The 17,213-nt window shown below is 38.4% G+C and overlaps 1 protein-coding gene across 13 annotated transcripts in view; it reads right to left on the bottom strand.

Annotated features, from left to right (window-relative positions):
• Positions 1-17,213, bottom strand: part of pam (peptidylglycine alpha-amidating monooxygenase) — a 225,740-nt gene that overhangs the window by 50,614 nt on the left and 157,913 nt on the right. For 12 of the 13 annotated variants that reach the window (XM_072583614.1, XM_072583604.1, XM_072583610.1 and 9 more), the window contains 3 exons: positions 11,563-11,744; positions 10,438-10,509; positions 1,111-1,422 (listed from right to left, as the gene is read on the bottom strand). In XM_072583614.1, the coding sequence (XP_072439715.1) occupies positions 1,111-1,422; positions 10,438-10,509; positions 11,563-11,744 (566 nt within the window). The remainder of the gene's footprint in view (positions 1-1,110; positions 1,423-10,437; positions 10,510-11,562; positions 11,745-17,213) is intronic. The other variant, XM_072583616.1, reaches the window with a different exon arrangement.

Raw genomic sequence — 17,213 nt, 5'->3', positions numbered from 1 at the left:
AGTTAATTCCAGCTATTATAATTCTAGGTGTGTATCTATAACCAATGAATTGGAGTTGACTTGCATTACTTGCAGCATTCCAAGGAGTTCATTCTACAGTTTTTCTTGAAGCAGCAATTCACTTCTACTTGCTAATTCCAACAGGTGGCTCAATCAGAATTAATACAAGATCTAAATATCACACAATCACCATATGACTTCAATGATCCTTTTTACAAACTCATTAGCGTCCATCTATACTATGCACCATTAAAATTACTATGGCAATACAGCAATTTGGAACACGATGTTTAAAAAATAAATTGCTGCAGGTCAGGCTTTTATTAATCTGGAATGTTTTTCACATAAAATAACAGCTTTGCTGAGATTTAAGTAGTAGTGGTAGATCTTTTGAAAAATAAGATTTTGATTGAAGGTTATATAATCTTTAAATAGAATCTGACATTTATCGGATATAAATTTGACTATTTCATATAATGTCAATTTGACAAATAAGGTGAATCTTCTTGGTAGAATCACAATAAGTTGAACAATGCCATGGAAGAAAAGAGCGTAAACACAGAACATTGTTATGCGCACATATTAGTCACTTTAAAAATGACTGTAAAAGCCAGTAGCTCATTAGAAGGCAACACTGAACACATTCAATACACGGGACCCAACACATCACAAGCTTTGAAACCATCACACTAATTTTCATATAAACCTGAAGGGAATAAGATGCAAAGTCAATAAGTTTATTAGAGACTTACATGGATCTTTGCATGAATAAATTTTTCAAAACTTTTAAAGCAGCACATATCAAATAAAATACAGTCTAAAGCAAATATTTTTAAAAATTGGTAAGTTGTCACAAAAAAAATTAAAATTCCAAAACATCTTTTGCAAATTCCACATTTATTACAAACTTTTGTTATGCATTGGTATTGCATAAGTAACGTAATACTTGACTCCAAATTTATAAATTTGCATTTAATACTCTCAATTAATTCTTTAATACTCAATATTGGTAGTAAAAATGATCAGTTAATTTTCTAAATAAACGAATAATCCCTTCAGATTTTGACGAGAGCAAAAACATAACATGGTTTCATACAGAGCCTGACCCACCTCCACGGTTTTCAATCTCTCTGCTGTTCAACCCAGATCTGGGCTGCAGAGTTGATAATTTATTGCCAGCAGGCCTTACAGTGGATTCTATCCTGTGGAATTTGTGAACTCTGTCTCTTATTAAGACGGGGTCAGATCTTTCATCAAGACTCAAAAACTCCTTCGGACCAGAAGTCAGGTCCTTTTTTTGCACCACATTAGCAATTGCAGCAACAAGGTCTGATTCTGCCTTGTGTGTAGGATTGTACTTATGTACGTGAACCACGTCTTCTCGTTCTCCCAGGAGCTTGGAAATGAGTGCATAAAAATTACCTGCATAGGGATTGCAAGGAAACAGAAGTGGAAAAAATAAAGCAGAGCAGTGAGAAAACAGGATGTGAAAAGGTTAATAAGCTGCTAAAGATAATAGAACAGGCAGGACAGCAATAGGATAGTGACAATTATTTTAAATGTTATTCAAAGACTTATAACATACATTATTTATCAAACTGGAATTAGGGAAATCAATAAAGAACCTTTGCCTTCTTCTGATAAGAGATTAGAAATAGTTAGTTTGACTGTGACAGCTCACTGGACACTGAATGCATAATAATATCCAAATTGAAAGATTAATGACTAACGCAAACCCTCCTAGGAAACATCTGAATACTGATATGATTCACTTTAGCAGTAATATTTGACCAAACAGGAACACAATATAGATACTCTTCCTTGAATCTTTCTTTTTTTGTTTTCTTTCTGCAGGAGACTATTTCCGATAGTGTTCGGAATCTATGCAACAGGTCCACAACTGTAATCCATATTAAAATGCTTAACATCTGTATATAATAACTGGTCACCAGCATGGCTGAAACTGTGAGGTAGCATGATGACTCACTGATAAGAACTTACTGCAACCTTGTCGCACTGTAACTTGTCATTACTCAGCAAGGTGCATTTCAATATTACCCTCTGACATGAAACAAATGTCCTGGGCTCAAATTATTGCAAAGAAACACAGGTGAGATTCATAGAGTCTAGGGAGTGAATTAACAAATCTGCGAATTGATCTTTCCAATAAACTAAACTAAATTTTTGTTGCTATTCGACTGCTCTGTCTTTTGACCACTACAACTGTTTTCTTGAATTCTTTTAAGCTACTTGGTTTTGTGACCATGAAAAGTTTTTAAAAAAAACAAATCTCGAGGAGGTTTACAATATCCCTTCGCTCTAATGTCTTTCTGTTCTGTTTTGTGTTTATTTCAATGCCTGAGTGTGTTAGGATATGTACCTGACAGGAGTGCTCTGAATCTCTTGTGGTTTACAGGTTATCAGTTTTGATTACTTCAACCAGATTATATAAAAAAAAATAATTACCTGATGCATATTATTCAAGTCCCAAAGGCTGGAATTACTCTAATTAGCTTTTGCTAAATCCAAAAAAGCATGGCTGTTCACATGTCCCTATTTGTAGGCAGAGGGGAAGAACCCATGCCTTCAAGAGGCCAGGCACAGACAACACTGTTCCTACCTCTCAATGTGATTGTAAACACATATTGGGCACTCTGCACCACAACACTCGAGATATGATTTTCAAAGAGCAAGATCCAAGCGACCATGGGCAGCCAGGATGCATTCTGGGTCATGTAGTCTGCCCTCCAGTGCATGCACAGCCCTATTCAAGAACAAAAGGAATTGCCAACACAACGTACACTCAAGGCCCAGGAAAATTCAGCACTGGAGCTACCAGAGAAAGGTCACCCGTAAATAGAATTACTGAGGAGCAGCTCATCCAATCGCAGGCTGTATCAATGAATCCCATGCTTGCTCACTATAAAATATATCAGCAGTAGGAGGCGCAAGCTGTGACTGGAGCAGCAGCCAGCAGTTAGGAAAGGAAATGCTGGCAAAACGGGAGCCACTGAGGAAGATGATGTTGCCTTTTGTCGTAACAAAACTGTAGAAACTGGAATGGGAAAGAGCAGGTTTTCGGCTTTTGCTGCATTCGGGATGGGGCAATTTTCCCAAATTCAAGAAAAGAGGAACAGGTTGCAAGGTGTACACAAGATTGCAACTACGTCAAACAAAACTTAATCCAAAATAAGTCAGTCAAGAAAAGTTATCAATATAATTACCTTCACATATCGAAAAGCAACAACAAAACAGACACTGGACAGAGTTGTCTGATGTTAACTGATAAATCAAATTCAGTGGAGGCCAATCCATAAAGATTTAAAAATAAACATCTGTGGAGATATCCACATCTGGCTCTTAGCTTCTAAACATGGCTGGTTGGGGAAGGAACACAAGTGTGGAAACATTCACCAACTAATTTAGTATCCACCATTTTAAATTCTAATTCATGAGCAATACTGACATGACAGCAGATGGCGCCCAAGAATTGGCAACTTGGTCGTTTGCTGGGTCTGGCACTGGCAGTGACAAAGCACTGATGGAAGGGTACCACTGTCCTTGGCGATAGTCTCTGCTTTGGCCCGGGCAGTGGAGGTGGTGAATTGGCCCAGCGGTGAAGGCGGTGGTGTGAGCTGGCTCAGAACTATGTTAATGGACTTCTCTTTAAGCTACATCATTTAAATTTGCTCTTAAACTATAAAAATGGCGCCAGATCATTATGCAAAATGCAAACTTTTCTCTGTATATTGTGTAACAATAAATCAATCATTCACTCATTCATTCATTCCAGGCAGGAATTGAGGTTGGAGTCCTACTAAAATCACTGCAGAAGACACAGAGGTTTAGTTTGGCACAAGTTTGGTTTAGTTTAGTTTCGCTTCTAGCAGCAGCTTAGGGTAGTTCAGGGAACAAGTTTCCTCAGTAGAAGCATTCTTCTTTGTAAAAATTTTCAAAATAAGAGGGTCTAGTTACTTACAAATCAGCATATTATTAGAACAGTGAAAGAACAGCTTCTTAGATTGATGAAAAGTTCATGTCTGAAGATTTAGAAAGGACTCACAAAACTGTCTCCAAGTTCACTACACACAAACTACAAGGAGTCAGTTAAGCAAAAACTAAAGGGATTGAGATAGGAGTGTACATTCTCTGGACTGGAAACCCTATGATGGATAGTGTCCGAAAACAGGTTGACACTCTGGTTTGTTGTGCGTTTTTAGGTAATTATAATTGCCTTATTTAGCTGGGTTTGGTTCTTTATCCCTCAGTTTAATAATCTTCTGTTCTTTCATTAAAGAAAGTATGCACCTTGGGAGAGTATGTTTCAAGGGCTGAGCCACCCAATTAATCAAATAAAACAAAAATATTCTAATCAGGTCTCATAAGATGATTTGATTTGCCCAGTAGTTCCATTAGCAAGATCATAACACCAGAAGCCTACAAGCCAGGTAACCTGCAATGCACTCAGTTGATTTAGAAAGGAGTCAGAAAGTTCGCGGACCTGCATTGCAGCTGGCAATAGGGAGCCAATAGCGTAGTAGTATTATCGCTAGACTATTCATTGAGAAACAAAAGGTAATGTTCACAGAACTCTGGTTTGCAGATTGCCATCGTAGATGATGAGATTTAAATTCAACAAAAATCTGAAATTAAAAATCTAATGATAACTGAGTTCATTGTCAATTGTCAGAAAAACCCATTTGATTCACTCATGTCCTTTAAGGAAAAAAATCTGCTATCCTTAACCAATTTAGCTGAATCCAGGACCTACAGCAATGTGGTTGACTCTTAAGTGCCCTCTGGGCATTTAGGGATGAACAATAAATGCTGGCCTGGTCAGTGTTGCCTATGTCCATGAATAAATATTTTAAAAAGGGACCTCTCATATTAAGTTCACCTTTCAGTCTTCTGTTTTTTCCCCCAAAATTATCAGTTATTTATCAGTGGACAAAGGCTTGGGAAAGAAGATAAATAAAGAACAGATCCAAGGGAACTTGGCAAGTTGGATCCAAATTTAGTGATGAGAGAGGGTGGTGGTTGTCACTGGCAATCACTTGCTCAATATGATTGTCCAACTAGGAAATTCCATGTCACTAGTCATGGGTTGTGTGTGTCCTTGTGTGGTCGATCCTGGAGCCACATCTCTGACCACACAGAGGCTGTTTGTGTTACTGGAGGCCAATATACAGTGGCAAACCACAGGAACCAGTGCTGGGTCGCTTATTGTTCAAGATATTTGTACACCTTGTATACTTATATTAAAATCAAATCTTTTAGACTTTTTTAAAAAAAAAGTTAAATTTATGGGGTCAACTATTATACTTTTGAAGAGCTGAAATTTATGCTACAGTCCAAAATACCATATTAGCAGAAGCTCAATTGATCTCTAAACGAAGAAATAAAAGCAATGAAAAATGGAATTACTGGATAAAAAAAAAATTAATAATCTTTCATTTATACATACAAAATGTGAAGTAGAAATATAGTAAGCCTTTAAATTACAATTACATGGTAGATCTTTAAATTTTGCTTTGCCATGAAACAACAGTAAAGCTGTCATAAAATCAAAAAAAAGATCAGTAGATCAGGGATATTGTAATTATAGTGAAGCAAATGCATATAGTAAATGATGGTGTATTAAATTTTGTATTACCTAATTATACTGCTCGTTTGATAATGCACTTAAGAAATCCGTACCTTAGTAGTGCTGTGAATTGTACATCAAAACACATAACAGCGCAAAAATAATTCATTTCCTCATCATAACATTTATGCACAGGGTAATAAATGTTGATATCTGTGAAGAACCAAGGTTGACTTTTTACATGAGATATATGGAAAATTCCACATTTTTTGGCTAAAAATGGGGGGGTTGACTTTTTACATAAGATTGACTTTTACTTGAGTATATATGGTAAATAAGCAGCTCAGGAAAAAAAAATGTGGGGGTTGCTAAGTAAATTTGAGGATGACATGAAGATTGGCCATGGAAGGGGCCAGCAGTGAGGAGAAAGATCTTGAGTTACAGAAGGATACAGATGTTTTGGTCAGGTGGACAGATCAGTGACAAATGGAATTTAATCCTGGAAAATGTGAGGTGATGCACTTTAAAAGAAGAGGCGAACAGAACTCTGAATGGCAACAAGCTCAGAATAACGCAGGGATCTTTGAGTTCTTAACTACAGATCCCTAGAGGGGTCATTTATAGCACAGATTATAAGAGTAGGGAGGTTATATCAGAGCTGTGCAAAACTTTGATACTGCCACAGTACTGTTTGCTGTTCTGGTCATTAGACCAGAGAATGCAATTGCACTGGAGTGGGTGCAAAGGAGATTCAGCAGGATGTTGCTTGGATTGGAGCCTGTTTAGCTATGAAGAGATGTCCGATTATTCAGGTATTTTTTTCTTTAGAGTGTAGATAATGAGGGACATGGGCAGGGTGGGTAGAAAGCAACTAGTTCCTTAGTTCAAGCTAAGTCCCTTTACTATTGCATGGCTTCTCAGGAATACATGGCACATATATTAAAGGCATGAAGGTGGCATACTGATAGAATTTGAGGGTAACATGGGAGTAAGTGGGGTGGGAGCTTGGTGTGATGAAGTCTGAGATTTAGGAAAGGCCTTTAAATTATGTTGGGCAGCTGTGTGGATAACTGAGGCAGGCCACTTAACTTGGCTATCTCTGCATGCATACTTCTCAAGCATACCATCAGGGTCAAAACGCATTTCAAACAGAACTCTAACATGAAAAGGCAAAAGTCTTGGTCAAAGTCAACCATAGCTCAGATATGCAATAAAAAGGCAAAGAAATACAAATTGTGTCTTTCCAAGCTCAAACAAAAAACCATGGCCAAGGAATAAAATTAAAATTGTCTACACTTAAAAACAGGGGAAAAAAGATTGCAGAAATGGGATCAGTTCTTATTCTTCCAAATACAATGAATTACAAACAAATGAAAGAGTAACTCCAAGCTTGAACTCATGCATGATATTGTAGTATTCTATTCAACATCTGTTATGCAAAGTACCTACAATCCAAACTCTTGACGAAAAGACTTACTTGCCAATAACCTAAGTTAGTGGGAAGGAACTTTTTGATGGATTTATTTGCTGATTATGCAGACTTTCTTTTGTTCACAATGAGTTGTTTCAATGTTATTTTTGGTTAAACTGAACAAGAAGTTCACAAATTTTGAACATGTCCATTTGTCCCCTTGTGCCAATATCAGCTTTCCACAAAATTGTACATTTAGTCTCACTTATTTGCTCTTGTCCTTGTAAATTTTCTTTCAACAATCTATGGATTCTGATGCCACCATGTCTGTAAAACATATTCCTTCAAAGAAAATTCTCCCCTATTGTCATTTGCACTTTTTGTATGATCTCACATATGTCAAAATTTCAATTTATCACACTTTTCATCCTTCCTGTAATTCCCACCCTTAAAATGCTATTTTCAAGGCTAAATGTTTTGCACAGCTGTTGAAAAATTCAGTCTGGAAAATAATACTGCATTATTAATTACAGACATAAATATTTTAACCACCTTTAATTTGCAGACTGACTGCACAGTAGAGATTTCCCAGTAACAACAGTCCCGTGTGGGACATTATCCAGAGTACTAAATTTCAAAATATTAACCCTTAACAATTCAGAGGACAAGTGTCTGGAATGATGCAAGTATTCTATACACTGAACCTGGCAATGGCTCTTGCACATTTGATGCAGAGACTATTGTTGTTCATAGTTGTTGGAGGCAAGATTAGTAAGATTGCATACAAAAATGCTCAGCAAGATAATTGCTTCTCAAAGTGGAGATTAATTCTGCCCCTCAGAATCTTTTTTTTCTCTAAACATTTCTCTCTCATAAATCTTAAAATCACTGGCTGAAAGTTCCCAGGTTTATCCCCACCCTTCTTACACAATGCTACCACCAGTATATTAGCTGTCCTATTTAAAACCCATCTAGTTCACTAAATATTCTTTAGGGAAGGGAACTGTTATCCCGACCTGGTCTGGATTACATGAGACTCCAGACCGACAGTAATGAGGTTGACTCTTAATTACCCTCTGGGATGGACAATAAATGTTGGCTAAGCCAGAGATGCCCTCATCCCAAGAATGAAATAAAAAAAAGAGTACAAGTCTGCCAGAACTGTTCCAGTGTCCAGAGAAAATTCCAAAACTTAATGCCTGCACTTTCTTCCCTTGCCACCCAAAACAACTTATATCTTTCAGCTGGGGCTGAAGATTTATTCAATTTTAAGCCCATTAAAACTGCTAATACCTCTTCCCTCTCAAATTTATTTTCATGCATTTCACAGTCCTCTTTCCCAATTTCGAAACCTATATTGCTCTTCTCTGTAGTGAATGCAGATGCAAAATACTCATTTAAAACCTCACCTCTTATTATCCTCTTGGCCTTAATATTTTTATAAAATGCCTTTGGATGTTCTTTTATTTACATACCAATGTTTTACATGCTGCCTCACTTTTCTAATTTATGTTTTCTTACAGTAATCCACTGTACCTTCTATGTGTCAAGGTCTGCAGGTGTTTTGAGCTTTCTATATCTACTGTAGGTTCTATTCTCTTTTTAATCCAAACCTGGACATTCCTCCACATCCAAACTTCTCAATACCTGTTGGTCCCACTCTTCACCTTTATGGGAACTGATAGGAGAATGAAAGCACACGACCTTTTTTAAAAGACTAGGTAAAAACAATGACTGCAGATGCTGGAAACTAGATTCTGGATTCGAGATGCTGGAAAAGCTCAGCAGCTCAGGCAACATCCGAGGAGCAGTAAAATCGATGTTTTGGGCAAAAGCCCTTCATCCCGATGAAGGGCTTTTGCCCGAAATGTCGATTTTACTGCCTCTTTTTTAAAAACACCCATTGCTCTGAAATAGAGTTTCCTGCAACAAACTGCTCTCAGTCTACTTTAGCCAAATCCTGCCTTGTCATATTAAGTCATGCTTTCCCAATTGAGAATCTTTATTTTCGGTCCATCTTTCTCCACTTCCATGAGAACTGCACGTAATACTCCAGCTGTGGCTGAACCAAAGTTTTGAACAGCATCATGACTCTATAAATGACCTCCCTGTTCTTATAATTTATACCACAACTGATAAAAGCACCAACATGTCCTGCCACCTTCCGGAATCTGTAGGCAAGCACATCAAGATTCCTCTGTTCCTGAGTTTCCTAGTGCGCTGTCATTGAGTACTCCCTTGTCTCATTACTTAACTCATCCTTGCCAACCAGATATCCTAAATTAATCTAGTCTCATTTGCCAGCACTTGCCCATATCCCTCTCAACCTTCCCATTCATGTACCCGTCCAGATGGCTTTTAAACATTGCAATTTTGCCAGCCTCCATCACCACGACTGGCAGCTCATTCCATACACGCACCACCCTTTGCATGAAAAAGTGGCACTTCATGTCCTTTTTAAGTCTTTGCCCTCTCACGTCAAGCCTAGTTCAGGACTCCCCCCAACCCAGGGAAAAGACCTTGGGTATTAGTACTTCTGCTCCTATGCCTTACAGTCTTACATTGCAGTGAGTAGAATGGAAAATACACTGTAAAATTGCAGTTTTTCAACATAATTAGCTCAAATCTTGCAGAGATAAAAGTAAAGCTAACAATATTTATCGTAACTTACCTGGAAATCAGATAACAGTGGTGCTATCCATGTGCCATGAAACGCTCAATATTCAGAACCTGTTATCTGAGATGCTCTGCTCCTCAAAAAGCTTCCTGAAAACAGTATTCAATATCTGACTCATGAGTGAAATACAAGAATGGGGCGATACAGCATATCATCCCAATACTCACAGGACCAACATGAACTAATCTCTAAGGGAGGTAGGTCATGTCCATCCCAGTGGGTACCTTTCTAATAGAGTGAGGTTTTTCAACTTTTGCCAAACACCTTCTCGTGCTCTAAAAATGATCTCTTACAAAGGCACAGTCTCATTCTTACAAATTTTCATTACCCTTGAGCAATTTAGAAAAGTTGCATTTTCTTTTCCATATCACTTTCTTTAATTCAGCCTAACTTTTCCTGTCTGTACCTCATTCAATCTTGATTGATGAAAAAAAAGTGGCACCTCATGGTTTAAACCTTTTCAACGTTTTTGTGAAAGTTGAATTATTGTCCTCTTTGTATAGATGCTCTGCTACGAGTGTCACACTATTTTAGCTTTCTAATCTATGCAAAGTACCAGTGCAAAATCTGTACGGACAAATATAATTTACAGGTAGCACCATTTGTTTACCACTGACAGGACAGTCTGGCACAATAAGTGTTAAAATGCAGTAAGTTTTTTATATTCCATTATAATTCCATCTGTTAGCAATGCTGTCCTGATGATTGCCAGAAATGAGAGAATACGTTTTAATACCTATTATCAAAGTATAGGATTGTACATACCCTGGTCAAGAACCACCTCTTCCTCTCTTTTAGGTTGCTGCAGTATGACATTTTCATCTGGGCTGTCTTTGACTAGTTTCATTGATGAAAAACATATACAATTATTACAATTTATTCTTTCATATACATTAAATCCTTTGAAATTGTGTAATTGTATGAATACGATCAAATAAAACGTTTAAAAACATCTATCCAACTCAAATTAGGAATAAGACCAAATAACAGAGCTCCTGAATGAAACTTCCAAGATCAGTCAGTAGAATAGGTAGTATATTCCTGTTAATTTTATTATACAGGTTGTTCTGCTATAATGCAAGTTGCATCAACATGAATTCACGATGAACAAGTTGGTGATGCTGTTTTTAAAATGTGAACTTTTAAAATGTGCATTAGCTGTAACATGATTGCAACAACACTAAGCGCGATTTCTAAAGTGTGATTCTTCTATAATGTGGGGTTGCACAATATGTAGGACTGTGGCATGTATAACTTTATAAAAGGGAAACAATATATCACACGCTATATTGAAAGAAAACTCGGAAAGTTCAAGCAAATATCCAAAGCTTGAAGGCATAACATTGATGGCAAATTTATTTGGAAAGTAGGGATTGAAATTCCATGCTTAGGTTCGTTTCACACACACATTAATAGACTATCCAATCCTCCAAGCAGCACAGTTCAAAATCTACTCCTCTATATCTAAAATATGGAGAAACAATAGCCTCCAACCACTTATTTTTAGGGAAACTCCCTTCATAGCACTCTTAGGACTCCTCCCTATTAGTCCATTCTTGCAGAATATTCAATGGACATGCAGAAACAGAATAATTATTAGCTCATCTGTAAAGTGGTGGCCCTGGTAACAGCGTTTTGTAATGCAATAGAAATCGAAATCTTTCAAACCAGTTGAAGAGGTGTCCTTGAATGGTTAATGAATACATAACCAAAGACCTTTAATGCCAGAATTACACACTCCCTAAAATGAAAGCTTTCCACATGTGTTTCATTCATTTGCTCTGATCTCGGTAATGGAACGGAATTGCAATTGTGATGTTCCTATAACAAAATATTTATGCTTTGGCTACAAGCTAACCATTCCATTGAGATTTAATATAATCTATTTACCTGTATGATGTCCATGTATAGCCATATCTGGGCTGACAGGAATTGGAATATTTGCCTCTGGAGGAATTTGCTTAAACAATTCAGGACTACCAGTTTGCATGCAATATGCATATGGCTTGGCATGCTTAGCATCCATGTAATACATAATATACAAGTTGCACATTTCATCTTTCGATGTTCCTCTGTTAACAAAGTAAATGATTGCTTGGTTAAAATATTCTTTACAACAGTATCCAAAGAAAAGCTTGACAAATTATCAGTACAATTATAATGCACTATATTAAAAGAAAGGAATTCACCATCTCACTTGTGCTATCAAGAGATAAAAGGTCAAATGCTAGTTGCTTTCTTTTGGAAGGTAAGTCAGAATTATTATTGGCTGCCTTCACTGTCTTACGAATGCCAAGTTTATAATATTATTAGATTATTATAGTTTAATACTTGTTTTATTTCCAAGATAGGTAAAATAGAGAAATGAATTGGATGTGACCTGCTCTGAATTCTGGCCAACCTAAGCTTGGGTGACTCTTTTGCAATGGGAGAGGTGGGTTTCAGGAGTTACTGGGAAGAAAGTGCAAGTTGCTCACATTTGCAAACAATGACCATCCCAGCTTTTAAGATTTGTAATCTCCAAGTTTTACACAGAAAAGAAAAAAAAGAGCAAACACCTCAAAAAAGAGAGTTCAAGAGAAGGATCTACAATCAATAAGGACAGCATAGAAAAACATGTACTTTTCCAGTGGACGATCAGGCAGAATGCAGGAACGAACATGGTCTCTGGTTAAAGACATACATACGGTTGTATTCTATGGAATCTGGAAGATTTGTCCTAGTGCAGTTGATAGGGGAATGCTAGAAAGCACATACTGTTTAAGCAGGCTATAGTGCATTATTTGGTTCACAGTTTCTCCAAAAGCTGAGAAAAGCCCTCTTTTGGCAGTCCCTTGATGCTACAACTTGGTAAATATGGGATAACTGGGACCAGTGTTAGACTGCTGCTTGTAGAAACACATTCATAGAGTCATAGAGTTTGTAACTGAGTTGCACAGCATGGATACAGAGCCTTCGGTCCAACTTGTCCATGCCTACCAGATATTCTAACCTAATCTGGCCCCATTTGCCAGCACTTGCCCCTTATTCCTCTCAGCCCTTCCTATTCATATACCCATCCAGATGTCTTTTAAATGTTCCAATTGCATGAGCATCCACCACTTCATCTGGCAACCCATTCCACACATGCATCACCCTCTGCATGAAAACGTTGCCCCTTAAGTCTCCTTTAGATCTTTCCCCTCTCACCCAAAACCAATGCCCTCTACTTCTGGACTCCCCCACCCCAGGGAAAAAAATGAACTTGGCTATTTACCCTATCCACACCCCTCATGATTTTATAACCTCAATAAGGTCACCCCTCAGCCTCCGATGCTGCAGAGAAAACAGTCCCAGCCTATTCAGCCTCTCCCGATAGTTCATATCCTCCAACCCTGGCAACATCTTTGCAAATCTTTTCTGAATCCTTTCCAGTTTCACAACATCTTTCTGATAGAAAGGAGACCAGAATTGCACATGGTATTCCAACAGTGGCCTAACCAATGTCCTGTACAGCCGCAACATGACCTCAACTCCTGTACTCAATACTCTGACCAATAAAGGAAAGCATACCAAATACCCTCTTCACTATCCTGTCTACCTGCGACTCCACTTTCAAGGAGCTATGAACCTGCACTCCAAGTCTCTTTGTTCAGCCAACACTCCCTAGGACCTTACCATTAAGTGTATAAGTCCCTGCTAAGATTTGCTTTCCCAAAATGCAGCAACTAGCATTTATCCAAATTAAACTCCATATTCCACTCCTCAGTTCTTTGGCCCATCTGATCAAGATACTGTTGTAATCTGACGTAACCCTCTTCGCTGTCCACTACACCTCCAATTTTGGTGTCACTTGTAAACTTACTAACTATGCCTCATAAGCTCACGCCCAAATCATCTCTAAATGATTAAATGTAGTGGACCTAGCGTCGACCCTTCTGGCACTCCACTGGTCACAGGCCTCCACTCTGAAAAACAACCCTCCACCACCACCCTCTGTCTTCTGCCTTTGAGCCAGTTCTGTATCCAAATGGCTAGTTCTCACTGTATTCCATGAGATCTAACCTTTCTAACCAGTCTCCCATGGGGAACCTTGTCAAATGCCTTACTGAAGTCCATATAGATCACGTCTGCCGCTCTATCCTCATCAATCCTTTGTTACTACTTCAAAAAACTCAGTCAAGTTTGTGAGACATGATATCCCACGCACAAAGCCATGTTGACCATCCCTAATCAGTCCTTGCCTTTCCAAATACCTGTACATCCTGTCCCTCAGGATTCCTTCCAACAACTTGCCCACCACCGATGTCAGGCTTATCAATCTATAGTTCCCTGGCTTGTCTTTACCACTTTTCTTAAATAGTGACACCATGTTAGCTAAACTTCAGTCTTCCAACATCTCACCTGTGACTATCAATGAAACAAATATCTCAGCAAGAGGCCCAGCAATCCCCTCCCTAGCTTTCCAGAGTTCTAGAGTACACACGATCAGGTCCTGGGGATTTGTCCACTTTTATGCATTTCAAAACATTTGGCACTTCCTCCATTTTTCAAAATGTCACCATCTATTTCCCTACATTCTACATCTAGCATGTCCTTTTTCACAGTAATCAATGATGCAAAATACTCGTTTAGTATCTCCCCCATCTCCTGCAGCTCCACATTTAGGCTGCCTTGCTGATCTTTCAGGAGGCCTATTCTCTCCCTAGTTACCCTTTTGTCCTGAATGTACTTGTAAAAAAAACTCTTTGGATTCTCCTTAACTGTATTTTCCAAAGCCATCTCATGTCCCCTTTTTGCCCTCTTGATGTCCCTCTTAAGTATACTCCTACTGCCTTTATACTCTCAGGATTCACTTGATCTATCCTGTCTATACCTGACATATGCTTCCCTCTTTTTCTTAAACTATCAATATGTTTAATCATCCAGCATTCCCTATACCTACCAGCCTTTCCTTTCACACTAACAGGAATATACTGTCTCTGCACTCTTGTTATCTCATTTCTGAAGGCTTCCCATTTTCCAGCCGTCCCTTTACTTGTGAACATCTGCCCCCACTCAGCTTAAAGAACAGAGAAAATTTACAACACAAGGACTAGACCTTCGGCCCTCCAAGCCAATACCAATTCAAATCCCATGTTTAAACCTAATGTCCAATTCTTAAGGATCTGTATCCCTATGCTCCCCACCTACTCATGCAACTATCCAGACGACCTTAGATGACTCTACATGCCTACCTCTACTGACAACACTTTCCAGGCACCTACCACCCTTTGTGTAAAGCACTTTGCATGTGTATTCCCCTTAAACTTTTCTCCACTCACCTTGAACGCGTGACCTCTCGTTATTGAATCCCTCACCCTGGAAAAAAGCTTATCTCTATCCACCCTGTCTATACCCCTTTTAAATTCCTGCTTAACTCTGTATTCTCCCTTCAGAATCTCATCCTTTTCCCTTCTTATGTCATTGGCTCCAATGTTCACAATGACCTCCTGCTTGGCCCTCTCCCTCTTGAGAACATTCAGCACCCTCTGAGACATCCTTGATCTTGGCACCAGCGAAACAACACAGCATTCTGATTTTTCACTGCTGGCCACAGAAACATCTGTCTATACCTCGGACTAGACAGTCCCCTAACACAATCGATCTCTTAGAATCCGACGTACTCCTCATTGCATTAGAGCCAGTCCCCACCACCATCCACCACCTTCTCCAGTGTACTTGTGGATGGACAACAACTGTTTGCCAGCCTGGAATGTCCACATCCCTTGACTGAACTTTAAACAAAATAGCTTAAATTAAAGCAAAATTGGGCATTGGTATTGCTTTTAAAATTATTATTATTAAGCTAGGTGCTCTCTGCTAAAGTGCAATCAGTGTGGGGTACTCGAAAAGCACAGCCGGTCAGGCAGCATCCAAGGAGCAGGGGAATCGTGTTGAGCATAAGCTGTTCATCAGGTCATTACTGATGGGCTTATGCCCGAAATGTCAACTCTCCTGCTCCTTTGATGCTGCCTGACCGGTTGTGCTTTTCCAGCACCACACTCTGACTCTGATCTCCAGCATCTGCAGTCCTCACTTTCTCCAAGTGCAATTAGTACACCAATTTCAGATGAAGGACATAATTAAATGACAGATCCAAACATCGATGTCTGGTTTGTGCTTTTCCACAGTGGCATTTTACTCGCTGGTTCACCAGTTGACATGCTTTGTGTGTTATGAAACTGCTCTTGTGCTCTTGGTACAAGTTAAACCTGGGCGAGAAAGTTCAGTCCAGTTATTTCAGAAGTAACTAACACAACACCAAGTCATAACTGATACTAACCAGCCTCTCTGACATTGAAAATTAACAACCATGTGGGTTTTCATTCTGTCAATAATAATAATGTTGTAGATTTTTTAAAATGCCGATTTGATTTTTACTTTTCCCGTTTCTTTTTCCCTTGGTCTCAGTCAATCTTTCTTTCCACAGCTTTAGTTCTCTCTGAAACGGATTTGATATTGCATTCATTCACTCGAATTTAGACTTCCTTTATCGTTCAATGTTTATTCCTGAATTCTTACATCTGAGCAGTTAAAAAGATACACAGCTGGTGCACTTTTCACTCGGGTTACGGATGATTATTTTTCAATTTGCACTTCTAACAGTTGGTCATGCAAAATAATCAAACATTTAAATTCTAACAAAAATCAATGTTTTGTCACAGGAAAGTTTGGGTTAATTACTAGTTTTTCTCTACTCGACTACAGTGATTTTGACACATCATTGACAGCAGAATAAACACTCTGCTTAAACTGCTGCATGTGACACTTCACTGCATATTTAAGCAATTTTTTTGGAGGGGAGCGGAAGGAGAGGAAGTGATGAGTGGAAAAAGGGCAAATGGGTTTTTGGAGAACAAATGGTCCAACTCTGGTCATGTGTGAACAAATACTGCCCGATTTACTGAGAATTATATTTGCAGGATCTATTATATTTTGCTTTTGTTTCTTCCTGGTAACCTGGGAGGACATATATTTTGCTGAAAGATGTTTGTGTATCTGGTAATGTACTGGCATCATTATATTTGGAGTTTGTCTTAACAGATGTTATAGGATGCAGTTTCCAACTATCTCAGACAGATCCGGATACAATGAGTCCAGAGGATTCTGAATGTTTCCTAAAAGGTTTGTCAAATTGGCTGAAGCATTTTTTATTTTCTCTTCAGTTTGTTCAAAATAGATGGGATGTCATTATTGTTACCACGGTGAATAAGTGACTACAGTATGACATCAGACAAAACGATTGATGTATTTTTTTTTACAAGAAGTAAACAATCCACCTCCGCTCCATTAACAGATCCCTGCTAGGGTTCCTACTGCTAATTAATCTCAGCACACATTTAAGAACCTTAAATTGAACGGAAATCAATTTCCCTAGATAGGAGCCCTTCAATGTATGTCAGTCCATGAATGATGGTAAGAAAATGATACATATTTCATCTATCTGTTAATTCATAATAAGCTATTCAACTGCTCAGAATAAAAAAAAAAATCAGCAAATTAGTGTGATCCCAGAATCC

Source organism: Chiloscyllium punctatum, chromosome 2 (genome assembly GCF_047496795.1).
Source record: "Chiloscyllium punctatum isolate Juve2018m chromosome 2, sChiPun1.3, whole genome shotgun sequence".
In the NCBI taxonomy this organism is placed as follows: Eukaryota; Metazoa; Chordata; class Chondrichthyes; order Orectolobiformes; family Hemiscylliidae; genus Chiloscyllium; species Chiloscyllium punctatum.
Note: the sequence above shows the minus strand (reverse complement) of the source record. Positions and strands in the feature narration are given on the sequence as shown.